The sequence below is a fragment of the Pelodiscus sinensis genome, chromosome 7 (genome assembly GCF_049634645.1).
Source record: "Pelodiscus sinensis isolate JC-2024 chromosome 7, ASM4963464v1, whole genome shotgun sequence".
In the NCBI taxonomy this organism is placed as follows: domain Eukaryota; kingdom Metazoa; phylum Chordata; order Testudines; family Trionychidae; genus Pelodiscus; species Pelodiscus sinensis.
The window spans coordinates 72,787,422-72,803,055 of record NC_134717.1 but is presented as its reverse complement, the minus strand read 5'-3'; the positions used below and the strand labels follow the sequence as shown (position 1 = coordinate 72,803,055).

Genomic DNA, 15,634 nt, shown 5'->3' with positions numbered 1-15,634 from the left:
ACATCTCCCAAGAAATCTATATGCACATATTGAAATAGGGAGAGACAAGTGGGGAGAGAGCTTGAACCAACATTATCCTACCAGTGTGATGCAGAAATAGAAAAATATCCCTATGGTATTAGGGCTGTCTTGTGCAATAAGAAAGACCCCTCTGCCACCATTTTCACAAAACCAATGATTTGGCATTTCTAGGGATGTGAACAACTAGTCGACTATCTGATAAGCAATTGCTTATCGGATAGTCGACACGCTAGTCGACTAGTCGCTTTCCCTCTCCCCACTTGCTGCTTCTATCAGAAAGAGGCAGAAAGGGTGGGGGAGGGGGAGGAAGGAAGAGGAGAGGGTGCTTCAAAGTGACAGCATTGTGTGGAGCCCAGGGTCAGCGAGGGACTGCTTGAGTCCCCTGCTGGCCCCATGCTCCCTGCAGTGCTTTCACTTTTGAAATGTAGCAACAGCAGAGGCGTCCTTATTGACTAATCAAATAGTCGATGCAAACTGCATTGACTATTCGATTAGCCAATTAATCGAAATTTTACATCTCTAGCCATTTCATAACCGCTTGTATAGAAGCTTTCATCTTTAGATAGCCAAATCTAAACTTTGAAGTTAGCATCAGCATTGGTAAAACGATGCATGTGGGGAACTGTGTTAGTTTTAGCATCTTGATATCACCCCTGAAGTTAACTGATACATTTTCTTGTGAGTCTGGATTGTGCGGTGTCACCTCTGAGTTGCTTTTCGACAAGATTTGCAGACTGCCTTGTTGATGTCTTCTGGAGCCTTGACTGTGTGTGAATGGCCAGGTTCCAAGTGCTGGTAATTTAAGTGGGAGCAAAAGTGTTTTGGTACCATGAAGGACTGGGCCCAGAGATAAGTGGATTAAAGAAAGAGGAAGCTAGTAACCGCTGGGGAGATGGAGCAAAGCAAAACCACAGTTGTGATAGTGCAACATCTGCCCGCTATGCAGTGTACCCTTCAAAGGCAGCACTGTGCCTCATTATATTCCTAAAGTCTCTCTGTTTTCTGTGCTTTCCTGGAAGTCTATGCTTATTAATAATTTGTAGTTGCTTCTGATTGTGCCCAGGATATGCAGGGCACTATATTAACATTTAAAACAAGGGAAGGTTCCTGTACTAAAGAGTTTACACTATCATATGCAAATTTATGATTTCTTGCAACAAGCCTATCTAGAAAGGGTGTTGCTGCTGTTTCCGAAGGAGCAGAGGTATAAACAGGGACCTATAAGACAGCTGTGCTATTTTCAATCTGTGGTTAAGTACAGCGCTGTTGCTTTTTGCCAAAGAAAGCAACCATCTGCCTGGTGAAATGCATATCTGGGAGTGAACTCTAACTACTTCATCGATTTCAAATGCTATTTGTACTGGGAATCACACCACAGTCAGGATGTAACTGTGTGCTGAGCCCACACACAGGAATTTTCTTCTTCTATTCAAAACCAAAGCTTTTATTTACATAAGGGTTGTGCAGGCTTTGAAATCAGGAGTACAGGGTATTTAAAGCTTGTCCCAACTTAGAAAGTGCAGGCTTTAGTGGGATGAGGAAAGGTAATACTGTGTGGGGAGATGGATCCGCTGCTTCTCTATCATAATTCAATAAAGGCAAATATATAACAGCATTCTGTTTACAATTCAAAATATATTCCTTCCCCTCCACTTAGTTCGGCTCCAGTGTGAAAGAGAAATAGCTTTGTTTTCAGGATTGCAGTAAATCTCAAGGTAGGTTCTGAACACCGTGACCAACCAAATAATCAAAAGGTTTCATAAACAGCGCATAGATGGGTATTATATTTTTCTTTCCAGGAATAATCAAACTTGGGAGGTGGAACCCTCTCCCCCTCAGTTACGTGACTGATGCACCAGATGCGACAGTAGCCGACATGCTACAAGATGTCTATCATGTTGTGACATTGAAAATCCAATTACAAAGGTGGGTGTTTCTGAACATCTGTCCTCCTCTATTCTCTGAGCTGCTCCGTTGATCACAGCATTACTACAGAGATTAGCACATCCTGTCTTCATTAATTTCTGGGCTTTTGATGAAATGAAAAGGAAAATGAAGGGAAGGATGCTTCACCAGGCACCTTCCAACTGTTTTTATGTTTTGTTTTCTGAAGCAGTAAACAGCCATGATGGTGAGGTGGGGGCAGGAGCTAGGTGGGTGGGGGACTCCATCAATCACGAGAGATCTGGAGGCTTTAAAGGGAAACTTTCCACAACTTCTAATGTAATGTATCCTCCAGGCCTGATTGAATGCTTAGCACATTGTATGTGAAAAATAAATACCTCATCTGTTTCCAGGAGTGGGGTTTTGAGGGCCTAGACTTTCTGTGGCTCAGACAGAATGGTCCAGAAAGTTTGTTGCTTTCTTTCTTGTCTCCAGTGACCTATTTTAGAAGGGTTGAGGGCGGGGAGAAGGCCTGCCTCTACAGCTCTATCTGGTAGTTTAAACTAGTTCTTACTTGTGAACATCTGATGGACTGAGTGATCGCTGCCGTCCAGGAGCAGCCCTAGATGAGCTGCCGGCAACTGGCGCCCGAGGCGAAATGCGCGATTGGCTCCCCCGCCTCCAAAGCCCTCAATGGTGGTTTATCTTGGTGCCCTGGGCGACCGCCTAGTTCGCCTGTATTGATGGGCCACCACTGCTGCCGTCTGAAAACTGTGCACACTTTTTGGGTTTTATGTTTTTTTTTCCTCTTTCTCCCTCCTGTCCATTTAGAAAAGCTGGAGGCTACTAGGCTGTTCACTGGAAAAGGCAGAGGATTCTCCCAAAAGCCTAAGCAAAGTGCCCACCCAGTTCTTAAACACTGTTAAAACTAGGATTTTATCTCACTAGATCAGGTAGTTGGCCCATCTGTCATAGTTTAGTCATCAGAGTGCTTTTAGAGCTGGGGGGGCGGGGGAGGAAGGGGAACGGACCTCAGGTCCAGGGGCTGGATACAGCCCCCCAGCTTGTCTGGGTCCAGCCCCCAAGGGTCCATCTCCCTTCCTAGCACTGGGGAGCCCGGACCTACTAAGGAACTGGAGCAGACAAAATCGAGCTTGGACCCCACTAGGCTCTGGTGTGTGAGAGGACCGTGGGGATTGTCTTTCTTCTCAGTCAGGGGCCACGCCAATGAGGTCTTGGGGTTTTTTTGGGCTTCTCACTTGTGTGCGGCCCCCGACTGATTTTTCTGTGGGTCAGTGGCCCCCGACCCTGCTTTAGAAGAAGGAGTAAGGAACAGTGAATTATTATGGAATATCTTGCCTATACAAAAATATTCATTCTAACTTGTATCATAATTAGGAGTCTCATGGCTGTCATATCTGAGCATCGGCAATTAAATCCCACTGCAAAACCATAGAGGGTCTTGCTGCAGTTTGCATAAATGGTTGGTTTGATTCTGTGCATTACACTGGGGCTGCCTAGTACTGTGAAACATATGACACTGCATACTTTCCACCTCACTTCATCAATGGCACTAATTTCTCTCCTTGAGAAGCACTAAAGGCCTAAATGAACATCCACCCCAGAGTTGTGAAGGTGACACATGCCCTCCCTATCCGGGAGAAAAAGTCATGAGCAACTGCTGTCACTTAACAATGGAAATAGTCAACACTTAATTTAGGGAAGGAACCTTCTTTTCCTGATGGGCAGTCAAGAGACTGACATTCAAGAAACCCACCCTCTTAATAGCTTGGTTCTAGCCAACTACTGCTCAGTATAAACCCTTCTGTTATGTAGCAACTCACAGAAAAGCTTGGCACATGCTGACTACAAATTCTTCTAATTGAAGCTACTATACTAGACCAGACATAATTGGATTCAGGCCAAGATATGGCATGGAAACAGCTTTTTTGCCACTGATGACACAGCTCTCAATGAGGCAGATAGCTGTTCTCATCCTCCTTGACCTCTCTGCAACATTTGACACTGCTGACCATAAGATACAGATCTCTCTCTCCTGAGAAAGGTGGCAGAAGTCAGGTGTTACAGTATTCAAGACTTTGTGAGAGGACCAGATCCAGCGAGTAGTGATGGGAAACGGCACCTCTGCCATAAACCCCTCCCTCACCTGTGAAGTCCCACAAAGCTCAGTTCTCTCGCCAGTTCTTTTCAGCATTTACATGCAGCAGTTATGTGAAAGAGCCAAACAGCATTTGTGAATGATGTCACAAGTATGGATTCAGATGCCACCAATATGCAGAAGATGCACAGTTGTACCTGTCCTTCACCACAGAGGTCCACTAGGATGCCCAAAGCATGGATGAGATCAGCTCATAGATAAAGAATAACAGGCTGACGCTGAGTAATGCAGACGTTATGCTGATGTGCAGAAGAAAATCTCTCCAACCAAGTTTCCTTGGTTGAAGTCATGTGCCCACAATTGATCTCTTCAGTCGATAGTTTAGTAGCACGCTTGGATTCTTTGCTGACATGAAACTCTCACATAGCAGCTTTTACGAATTAGCACTCTGTCATCTCCAGTTGCCTAGGAACCTCTTTTCCCTCCTGGTGGATGAAGACCTGGTCTCAATTACTCACACTTTTTGTCACCTGTTGGCTGGACTACAGTAATGTGATCTACCTGGGCAGGAAGCCATCAGCCCTTAGGAAACTCCAGTTAATACAGAATGCAGCAGTGCATCTACTCAGTAACCTGGGCCACTGTGAGGGCATTGTACCCATCCTTTGCTCTCTGTACTGGCTTCCCAAAAGTTGTCGAGTCAAATTTAAGTCTTGGTCCTTACCACCAGGGTAAGGAAACAACCTTCGTAACCTCCTCACTGATTAGCAGGCTTCCTTCTCTGGCCTGACATTCTTTAATAGAAAAACAGAGTGTGCATACTTAAAACACAAATCAAACAGCCTTGCAACAAGCAAATGCACCTGGAACAGAACCTTCCTGAAGGCTACAAAAACACATGCAGTTCACCACCAGCGGAGAGATGGAGAGTGTGGGTGGCCCGCCCATGATGGACCTTAGTCGTGTTGGGTAACGGACTGACAGAAGGTGCTCAGATACTACAGTGAAAAGGGCAGGATATATACTAGTATGGAACAGAATTCTCTTTTGCACCAAAACGTTGCCCCCTTCTGAATGATGGCTTCTCTCACTGCTTGACACTGATGTGTAATATGGTTTTTCTCTTTCAGCAGGAGTATCTCCTTGTGCCAAAGAGGCTGCCTTTCCCAGTCAGTTGTGTGGCCTGCATTAAGCAGAGCACTTTGTGCTCCTACCGGTCCCAAAGGAAATGACTAGGCATACGTGTTACATCACTTATGTAGGATTAGCTAGGATTTTTGGCATGGGTTGTGATTCTTGTAGTTGCACATGTCTCATTGCGGGGGAACTGGGATATTAAAAAAAACGATACACTTTAAGGAAAGATCTGCATACAGGACTGTAAAGTGACGGTGGCTTCATGAAGATCTGTGGTTGTTGCATGAAGAGAGCAGGTATTCTTGCTGGTGATGTTCCCATCTGATTCTTCTTCTTTCTATTTTCACAGTTGTTCAAAATTGGAAGACTTGCCAGCAGAGCAGTGGAACCATGCCACAGTCCGCAATGCCTTAAAAGAGCTGCTTAAAGAGATGAATCAGAGCACATTAGCCAAAGAATGCCCTCTCTCACAGGTGAGTGCTTCTGCCTGTACTAGAGTATCCAGCCTGATAAAATCCAAAGCCAATAACTGTTTAGCAAGGTGTTCACAAGAGAATATTTCAGAAATCTTTAATCAGTTTTTGTTTTAATAAGAAAGGAGAAATTCCAACCCATCTGGGAAAATATCTCTTTACACTTTAGTTGTGGTGCACAAATTGTGATGTAGTGTTGGAAAGAGATCAACTGGTGTGTTCCCTCAACTTCATAGGGATGCCAAATTCTCCATATATAACCTCTCCAAATTTTGGTCTACCTCTCCATACACTGAATTGCAACAGACACTAATCCTCACTGGTAGAAGCCTTCAGTGTACTTTAGAAATGCACACAGTTTTCATCCATCTCTGATTAAAAGGAAATGTATACAACTTCTATCAGTGGGGTGCCAGTTTCTAGAAAAATACAACAACAATCTGTGTGTGTGTGTGTGTGTGTGTGTGTGTGTGTGTGTGTGTATACATAGAGAAGGAGTGAGAGAAGATTCACACAGACTCACCATGCAATACAATTTTGTCACTTCTGAGGACATAACCATAGGTCAGACTCCTAATGAAACTGAACTTTAGTTCAAGTTTCTGACATGAAGACTTGTATGAATTTGGCAAAATTAGCTGAGCACCAGCAAAAAGCCTACATCCAGTGATTCATATTACCAGACAAAAAAACTTCCATTAGAACAGAGATAGAGCTGTTATTATATTGCTTAATATTGTCTTTTAAAAACATGAAAAATGTCTTTTTATAGTTATTCCCCACCCCCAGTAACCAAACAGCCCTTAAATGCTAACAACTCAGTTCATTTTCAAGTACCAATTTGAATATTGTCCTACTGTTGTTGCCTGCCTTCAACTTGTAGATTAGAGACACTTGTTTGTTTTGCTTAGCTATACACATTCTAACATGAGGGTGTTCTGGTGTGTGGTAGAATGATCTAACACACATCAACTTCTGCATTTTATCAGTTTTGCTAGTTTATAAATTAAAAGATATGGTTTTTAGCTACAATCATCACAAACTCAGAGAACTTTCTGGGTGTCTGGCTGGTGAGTCTTGCCCACATGCTCAGGGTTTAGCTGATGGCCATATTTGGGGTCGGGAAGGAATTTTCCTCCAGGGTAGATTGGCAGAGACCCTGGAGGTTTTTCGCCTTCCTCTGTAGCATGGCGCACAGATCACAGCTGGAGGATTCTCTGCATCTTGGGGTCTTCAAAGTATTTGAAGGCTTCAATATCTGAGATATAGGTGAGAGGATTATTCTAGGAGGGGTGGGTGAGATTCTGTGGCCTGCACTGTGCAGGGGGTCAGACTAGATGATCATAATGGTCCCTTCTGACCTTACAGTCTATGAGTCTATGAGTAACTCAACCTAGGACTCACAAATCAAAGATCTTTGCTGATCATACATCACAACCAGGCCTCCATTAGATCTGTGCCATCCCATAAAGATCATAGTAGGACTCAGGTGTAATACAGGGTAGAGTTAGGTTCTGCAGTTAATATTGTCTAGTATAGAATCTTTCTCAGTTTACCATAGCTGCAGAGCTAACAGAAATAGAAAATAAGTTTAACAGAGGGAGTGGATGTGTTGAATAAGGTGATATTTTCAAAGACTAGAACAACACTTTAAGTTTAAGCCCTTAAATATAGAATGGGCACTGCAAAAGGAGAAATCTGATTGACTGATGAGGGTTCCAGTATGTTGGCTGGGACTCTTTGGCTAATGGAAACAAAATCTGTGCATAAAAATTACATTTCAAGAAGTGAGAGAACTGCAAAGCTCAGGTGGAGAAAGAGAACTGGTCTTCAGTCTTGTGTGTCCCAGTGCACCTGAGCGGTACCAGTATCCAGTGTAACTGAATGGTGATCCATCTCAAGCGGTGGCATTAAGTCATTGTTTAGGGATGTTTTCCATCACTTTTAAAGACTTCCATATGGGAATATGGGAGTTGGCTTATCCCTCTATTTTATAAACTCATCCTAACATATATTGGTAAGATCATTGATGACAGAACTGTAGGAGAGATGTAAAAGATATAGTGGGAGATTGTAGAAACTGTCTGCTGCTATCTGGATTTTTCTTTCATACAATTCCTTCTCCCAAATCAGTTTTTAAAAAAATATTGCACCAATTGTGAAATGTCATTACAATCCCCTTGTGGTTAATATATTGTTGACAGCAGCAGATTACAGAGCTGTCTCTTCTAAGTCAAACTGTCGAGTAAATGCTGCTGTTTGTTAATGTGCTCACAGCGCATCAAGTTTTCCTTTGTACAAAAGTGGAAAAGAGGCAGCATAGGGAACTTTCTTTTTTTCCCCACCAGTGACCATGCTCTGTCTCTTGGTACATTAGCTCTTCTTGAAGCCCGGATGGAGATTCTGATTGCCACTAATGGGCAGTGTAATCATTTGCTTTGATTTGCACTTGTTCTGTTTTTTCTGCTTAGGTATATTAGGCATTTGCAGCTTAGCCACCCTTCGCATAAGGCTGCTGTTCCAAAAAACAAATCCTAGTTAACTAAGGTGGAGGAACTGGGGTGAGGGGAAAGGAAATCCAATTATTTCAGCACTTGCATCTTAGCGTGGAGACTTCTGTCTTCCAAGTGTATTATACGAATCATTCCAACATTGTTCATGTATTTTGCATACTGGTATAAACTCATTTCCTTGTTGTGGGTTGGTGGTTTTTGTTTTCATCCCACAGCGTTCTCCTTTTTTTTGTTAACTTATGGCATTATAGCTTGCGTATATGAATCCTCTGCTAGTTCTAGTGTACGTATGAGGTGAATGCCAGTTTTCTTTCCTCACGGGTGTGATGGAGTTGGCCACCTATCAATATAGCATATCTGCTACTTTGTCTAATCTTTTATCAGCTTTTACAATATTTTTCTAGGGCAAATGGTCATTAGCCCAGGCATTGTGTTAGGAAGTTCATAACTACAGCAATGGGTTTGCTTGTCAAGTTATTGCTGACCAGTTACTTTCTTTCTGGAGCTTATCAAGATTCCTATGGGAACTATACCTCTGATTCTTTAACTCTAAATTTAATGGAAAAGAAAGTTATGGATTTATCCCTCATCTTTGCCTAGTGGCAAGCGGAAGAAGACGGTCTGTTTTGGGATTTTTGCCAACATTGTTTATGCTATTTTACTAGACTTTTCCTTCCCCAACAGGAAATAGGAGAGGGGAATTTCTACCCTTTTTCTTCCTTAGAACCACTACAATAAATGCCCATTTATTATAGAACCGTGAGAGCTCAAAGAAAAACCTCCTGGAAAAATGAGCTCTCTAGTACTGTCTTTTATGAACAAACTTTTCCATGCTCCCCAGGCTAAGGAAACATAACTCCGGGTACTTTTAAAACTGTGAATTATACCTGCTCCAGTTTTGTTCTGGAGCGTCTTCTAATTGATGTTTTCACTCTGTTATGCCTTAAAAACAGGGTCATTTTGTTCCTCAGGGCATACTTCAGAACAAGCAAGAGGTGAAAGGGAAGGAGGTTCTAGAATTAGGTTTAAACTATGAATTTTTATTAGAAAATTGAAACTGAGCTGGTGATTAGAGTGGCCGTTTTTAAAAAACATTCTACAGCCACGAGTTGTCTTAGCGTGTTCCCAGTAAAAATGTGAAAGTGAAAGGGAAGAGGAAACTGTTCGTTGAAAGCGAATTAATTCCTCAAAATCTGAAACTAATTTGTGCCCTCCAATCTATTCAAAGAAAATTCTTCTCTGCCTCCTTAACACCCCAGAATTCCAGGGGTCAGGAAGACTAGAGTCTTTTGAGGTTGCAACAGACTGGGCTGAATAAATGCAGAACTGATCCTGAATAGAATTGTTTTTTTAAGCACTGTAAAAGAGGAATAAGCCAAAAGAGAACCTAGTTAGTAGTTTAAAAACTATGGATAACACCCATTTTACTTATTAGCCTAGAAGCACCTGTGTCCTATAGTTGGAACTATTGGTAAATAGCTTGCAATTGCTTTGTGGTTATTATCACTCTGGAATCTGTTCTACTATGCAGAAGTGTCATAACAGGTGCCAACATGTCTCCGAACTCTTTGGACCTAAAAAGTGTGATTTCCAAAAAGGGTGCATTGGCTCATATACCTTGTTTAGCTTTTCAGACTTTAGCATGAATGTATGTAGATCTAAGCATCTTTGCATAAATGTACATATACACATAATGGACTGATGCAGCTCTGGAAGAGTTTAAAAGTTATTAACGATTATTTACTCTATAAAATTGAGAACTAGCCATAACAAAACTATTTTTCCACCATATGGCCCCAAATGCCCCAAACGTAAAATAATTTTGTGTGCATTGGGTGCTGCAGAACTACTCTACCTGCTGTCTTCTTCTAGTTGTTTTGTACCAGTCCTTGCTCAGAAGATACCTGCAAAGGGTAGTATGTGAATAGTGGTGAAGCACTTTGAATCTTTCAGCTGTACCATGTTTTGTTGTGGCTCTTGGTTGATTTGGAACTGTACTGTGTTTTATTTAATCTGCTCTGAATAGCACTTAATTTTTCTGTTGAGTGATTTTTCACACAACGGCAAATTGCACGTTTCGATAAATTATATTAATTTAACTTATTTGCCTAACTGTTGTTCTGCAGCGAGTAGCACGGATGTTCTCCAGTTCTTGGCTGTGTGGTCTTGTTGCAGTTGGAAGCCGAACAGAAGCATCTGAAAAGCATGATTTGGATTGTGCATGCTAATCTTACCTTTCGTTATCTGGTTCCTAAATCACAGTTATTCTAACTCCTTGTGTCTAATGTGTTTTTCCCCCAACAGGACACTGTCTGTAGTTATGTGTTTAATATGAAGATTCTATGACATCACAAATATAAATTAAAGTGACAAGTCAGTGGGAGCTGGAGACAGGAGTCTTGGTTCACACAGCATCTTTTTTGCATTATTAGTGAACACAGAGCAGTCATGTCTGGGGATGTAAAGTGGGAAATACTGCCAATTTTGTGTCCTTAACAGGGACTGTGTTAGCTTCTGGATACACAAATGGATGATCAATGAGAGCTTGCATGCCATTGATTTTTCTCTGGAAAAGAATTTAAAATTTTTTTTAAACACACTTTCTGTTTCCTTCTACTTCTAGAGTATGATTTCATCCATTGTAAATAGCACATACTATGCCAATGTGTCAGCAACCAAATGCCAGGAGTTTGGGAGATGGTATAAAAAGTACAAGAAGATTAAAGGTAAATTAACTTCATTGGTTTGGAAATGAACAATAACTGAACTGTGTTCTACTGTTTGAAATTTTGTTTTAAAAGTACTGTGATAATAAGCCTTAATAATATTAGTGAATTTTTCTGCAAAGAGGGCACACTGGAAATTAAATCCAATGAATTATGAATAAGGGAACTGTGAAAAAATACTTATAAAGAAAATGTGCTTGTTACGTCGCATTTCAGATGGTAATTGCATTGAAATGATCAACCATGTATGTAACAAACATAAAACATCTCAGAAAAGAAAGTTATAGAAGATCTGGATTGAAAAGTTAAATTGCCATGTAAATCACCTTCATGATAAAACCCTGTCTTCCTAAGTTAAATGTGTCCTTGCTTTCTGTTTAAATACAGTTAAGTGTATTGGCATTCGTGCCACGTCACATCATCTGGAATTTAGGTAGCAGCAGTTCATCTGAGATCAGATTGCTTGGCGGTACTGCGCTGAATTCATCCCAACCATTCCCACTTGTACCAAGCTGAAATGCCCCATTATTTTTATTATATGAAATGGAATTATGTTAGTGGGCGAAATACTAATGTCTCATACAGGAACATTATTCTTTGTAGGTTCTTATAATGCCCTCAGTGTCATAATGTCTGAGCATCTTCCAACAGTGACATTACTAACATCTGTCATATGTAATTCATTCTTTCTCTCATCCTTTCCTTGGGGGAGAATTGGGTGTACACTGCATTGTTTTGTTTTGGTAGAGTTTTGTTTTCAATACATATGCTGCTGTATATTTGTATTAGACAAAATACGGCTGAAGAAGTGTGCCTTGTATTTCAAGGGGAGAGGAGGCAGTGAGGTTTGTGATGGTTCTTTGCTCTGCAGTATCAGACTGCCCCTGAGCATGCTGTCTGCACAGATGAGATTTACCCTTATGATAGAAAGTTCTATTTTGCCTGAACAGTGGAGTTGGTGACCAGATTCTTCATCTCCAAACTTGAGTCTCTTTTAGATGTGCTGGGTCCAAGCTGTTGAGCACAAGGGCTTGATATTATTTGGGAAGCCAGTGGAGAGAGCAGAGGACAGGTTTGATATGCTCGTGATAGCCTGAGGTTGCTAAGAAGATGTATTGCAGTGTTTTGTTATAGTTGGAATTTCCTAAGAAGTGATGGCTTCCAGCCCTGGTATATCACGTTATTTTAGTCCGTATGGTGAGTGACAAAGGCATGTATAACCAAGGCCAGGTCATCATCTGTCAGGATGCATTGGAATCTTCTAGCCAACTAGAGAAAAACACTGGCATGTGAGAATTCAACATTGGCAAAGAATCCAAGAATACTCTTTAACAGCAGGCTGAATTGACCAATTGTGGGTGTGTGTCATCAGCTAAAGAAACTGTTGTGTTGCTGCAAACTCTTCAAAATGCCCACCAGCATATCTCTCTTTTTTTTTTTGCCTGGGTTCAGCTCTAACCAACTGCTCTTCATCCACCAGATGACCTCATTCAAGAACTGGGCCATCTTGGTGGTATGTAACGAGAAATTTTTAAATTAGAAGTAATCTTGACAAGTACAGGCTGGTAAGACTAATTTCAGTACAAGGCAAATTGCTGGAAACTGTAGTAAAGAGTAGATAAACACAGAGATAAACACAATATGTTGGGAAGAATCAATGTGGCTTTTGTAAAGGAAAATCATGATAACTAATCTATTATAATTCTTTTGAGGGTGTCTCTAAGCACGTGGACAAGTGTGATTCAGTTAATATAGTTTACCTGGATTTTCAGAAGTCTTCTAGCTCTCCCTCGATAGGCTCTGAAGCAAAGTAATCAGTGATAGGATAAGAGGGAAAGTGCTCTCATGAATCAATAATCAAGTTAAAAGACAAGAAGCAAAGGCTAGGAATAAACGGTCAGTTTTCAGAATGGAGAAAGGTAACTAATGGGATCCTCTGAGGATCTGTATTGGATGTTGTGCTGTTCAACAGTTGATAAATGGTCTGGAAAAAGGGGTGAATAGTGAAGTGGAAAAGTTTGCAGACAATAAAAAATTACCAAATTAAAAAATTACAATCGGAGACTATTCCGTGTATTCATGGGTGTCTCCTGATCTGGCCGGAACGGGCGGGGGGGAGAGCATCAGGGAACTCACTGTGGCTCTCAACCCCCCACAGCAAGTTCCTTGCGATTGCAAGGAGTTTGAGAGCCACAGCTCTCAGTATTTGTGGATTTTGCCATTTGCGCTGGAGCGGTGGGGAAGGGATAGGTAAAAAGACAGCAAATATTATAGGATTGCTATATAAATCAATGTATGCCCACATGTTGAATATTGCATGCACTTCTGATTGCCCCATCTCAAAAAAGATACATTAGAATCGGAAAAGATATAGAAGACAACACAAATGATTAGGGGTATGGAACAGCTTCCGTATGAGGAGAGCTTAAAAAGACCGGTCAGCTTAGAAAAGATATAACTAAGGGGGAATATGTTAGAGGTGTGTAAAATCATGAATGGTGTGGAGAAAGTGAATAGGTAAGTGTTATTTACACCTTAACAAAACACAAAAACTAGGGGTTAGCCAATAAAATGATTAAGCTGTTGGTTTAAACAAACATATGTAAATACTTCTTCACATGCTACTCAGTCAGCCCGTGGAACTTGTTGCTGGGAGTGCTGAGCAAACCAAAAATATAATTGGATTCACAAAAGAATTAGTTAAGTTGATAGAGATTAGGTCCATCAATGGCTATTAGCCAAGATGGTCTGGGATTCATCTGGTGTTCCTGAACGTTTAACTGCCAGAGGCTGGGAGGAAACCACAAGGGTTGGAATACTTGATGGACCATGTTCTTTTCATTCCTTCTGAAACGTCTGGCCTTGGTTGCTGTCAGGAGACACAATATGTGGTTTGATGGACCATTAGTCTGGTGGCCAGTGCACTGGGTTCATATTTCATGTTGGAAAGGGAAAGCTATAAGTTGTTACATATTTCTGGCATTTAAGTCTGTGTTATCTGGTTATTTAACCTGCTGGCTGTAGGTAGAAGTTGAAAAGGAATGGAGAGAGAATTGATCCTCGTGGGATCTAGGGGTGGAAGCATAGTTTCCTATCAGTACAGTTTGGATGTGTCCTTCCAAGAAGGACTTAACACATTTTAGCACATTCCCATGATCTCTGCCATCTCTCTCAGGTGAGAGAGCAGTATCTCATAGTTAGCATGTCACAATATTGCAGACAGGTCAAAGAAGGTGAGAATTGATGTCTGGTCATCATCTATTTATTGCAGGAGATCATCCATTGGTGGCAGTAAAGCTGTTCTGAGCATGGCCTGATCTGAATTCCGATTTGGAGACTGGGATATTGGTTTAAATTACATGTTTGTTATTGACCGGTAGCTAGATTCTTTGTGAGCTTTCTCAACAACAGCAGGTTTGATACTGATCCATAGTAGGCTCAAACTGATGTCAAAGAGGGAGGGTTTCTTCCGCACCAGTCTCTGAAAGGGAAGATTCCTTCCCAGAATTGGAGTGTCGTGGGCATTTCAGGCATGCCTTGCACCAGAGGCAGAAGCGTCTCTTTCCTCATCCAGTGTCAGATTCACAAGTCTTGGGTCAGGACTCAATTATGGTCATTCTAACTTCTTGAAGAGGGACTATTCCACAGACCCACATAGTCATGAAACTCAGATCTTCAAAAATGTGTATGTGGCTTTTTGCTCTTAAAAAAAGTAGAGCATGGGAGATGTGGAAGGCTGCTCATTAATTCCTTTAAGGGAAAATAGGATCCCGTCAAAAGTCATGTACTAAAGAAGCTTCTTTTAGATTGGGGAATATTTGCATCTTTCATAAGATATTAGGGCAAACATTGAGGAAGCTCCAGTCCCTTTGCTTTGACGTGGCTGTTTCCCATTAGCTGTTGTGTGGGTCATAGGCAGTAAGTTACAGGGGCCTGTGGTGCCCATGCGCCACCAATATTCAGAGCACGGGGGAACAATTCCACCAATGTTTGGGGCAGGGGGAGAGGCCTTGTCCGCTGCTCACATGCACCTCCCCCCGAGTGTCCTTGTGCCATGGGTAGGAGCTGGCTGCTGCTGTCCAGCCCCCTCTATTGGTTGGGGCTGCATGCTCCTCTCCAAGCAGTAAGTTTAGTCCCCCCCGGCATCAGAGGAGCTGCAGGGCAGCTATAGCTGACTCAACCTGCTCTGGGGAAAAGCTGCAGCATCTCTTGATTCAAAGACACCTTTGATATGCCCCATACAGGTGGCTGAGACAGTGGTATTTGCTATTCCAAGTTGGGTCAGCATGGCTATTCCAGTTTCAGCCACCTTGGTACCGCAAGGGGCAAATTAAAAGTGCCTTTGAATCAAGAGATGCTTTTCCCCAGAACAGACAGAGCTATCACAGCAGTGGCTGAGACCCTGGGGACCTTTTAAATCACCCAGGCCCCTAGGCAATTGCCCTCTATGCTCTCCCCCTATCACTGGGTCTGGCCTGTGAGGAGAGGGCTGTGGCGGAGGTAGTCTTCCTCTAGGCTCAGCCCTGGGGCAATCTGTCTGCACCCCAAGCTACTCAACCCCAGCCCCACTGCAAAGCCCTCACTCCCATTGTGAAATATAGGCAAACTAACAGCTTACTGTTATATCGCTTACCTGTCCGGTGGGGGAGAGGGGGTGGAACCTGCCTGTTCTGCCAAAAATCATACAAATTCATGGTGTGGGTTACATGTGTATGGAAGATACTGACATATGGGAGATACAGCTAAAAAAATCAGAGCTCT

General features: G+C 42.1%; 1 protein-coding gene across 2 annotated transcripts in view; it reads left to right on the top strand.

Annotated features, from left to right (window-relative positions):
* Positions 1 to 15,634, top strand: part of SATB2 (SATB homeobox 2) — a 177,034-nt gene that overhangs the window by 66,286 nt on the left and 95,114 nt on the right. For both annotated transcript variants that reach the window (XM_006117927.4, XM_006117926.4), the window contains exons 4-6: positions 1,821 to 1,947; positions 5,511 to 5,634; positions 10,771 to 10,873. In XM_006117927.4, coding sequence (XP_006117989.1) covers positions 1,821 to 1,947; positions 5,511 to 5,634; positions 10,771 to 10,873 — 354 coding nt within the window. The remainder of the gene's footprint in view (positions 1 to 1,820; positions 1,948 to 5,510; positions 5,635 to 10,770; positions 10,874 to 15,634) is intronic.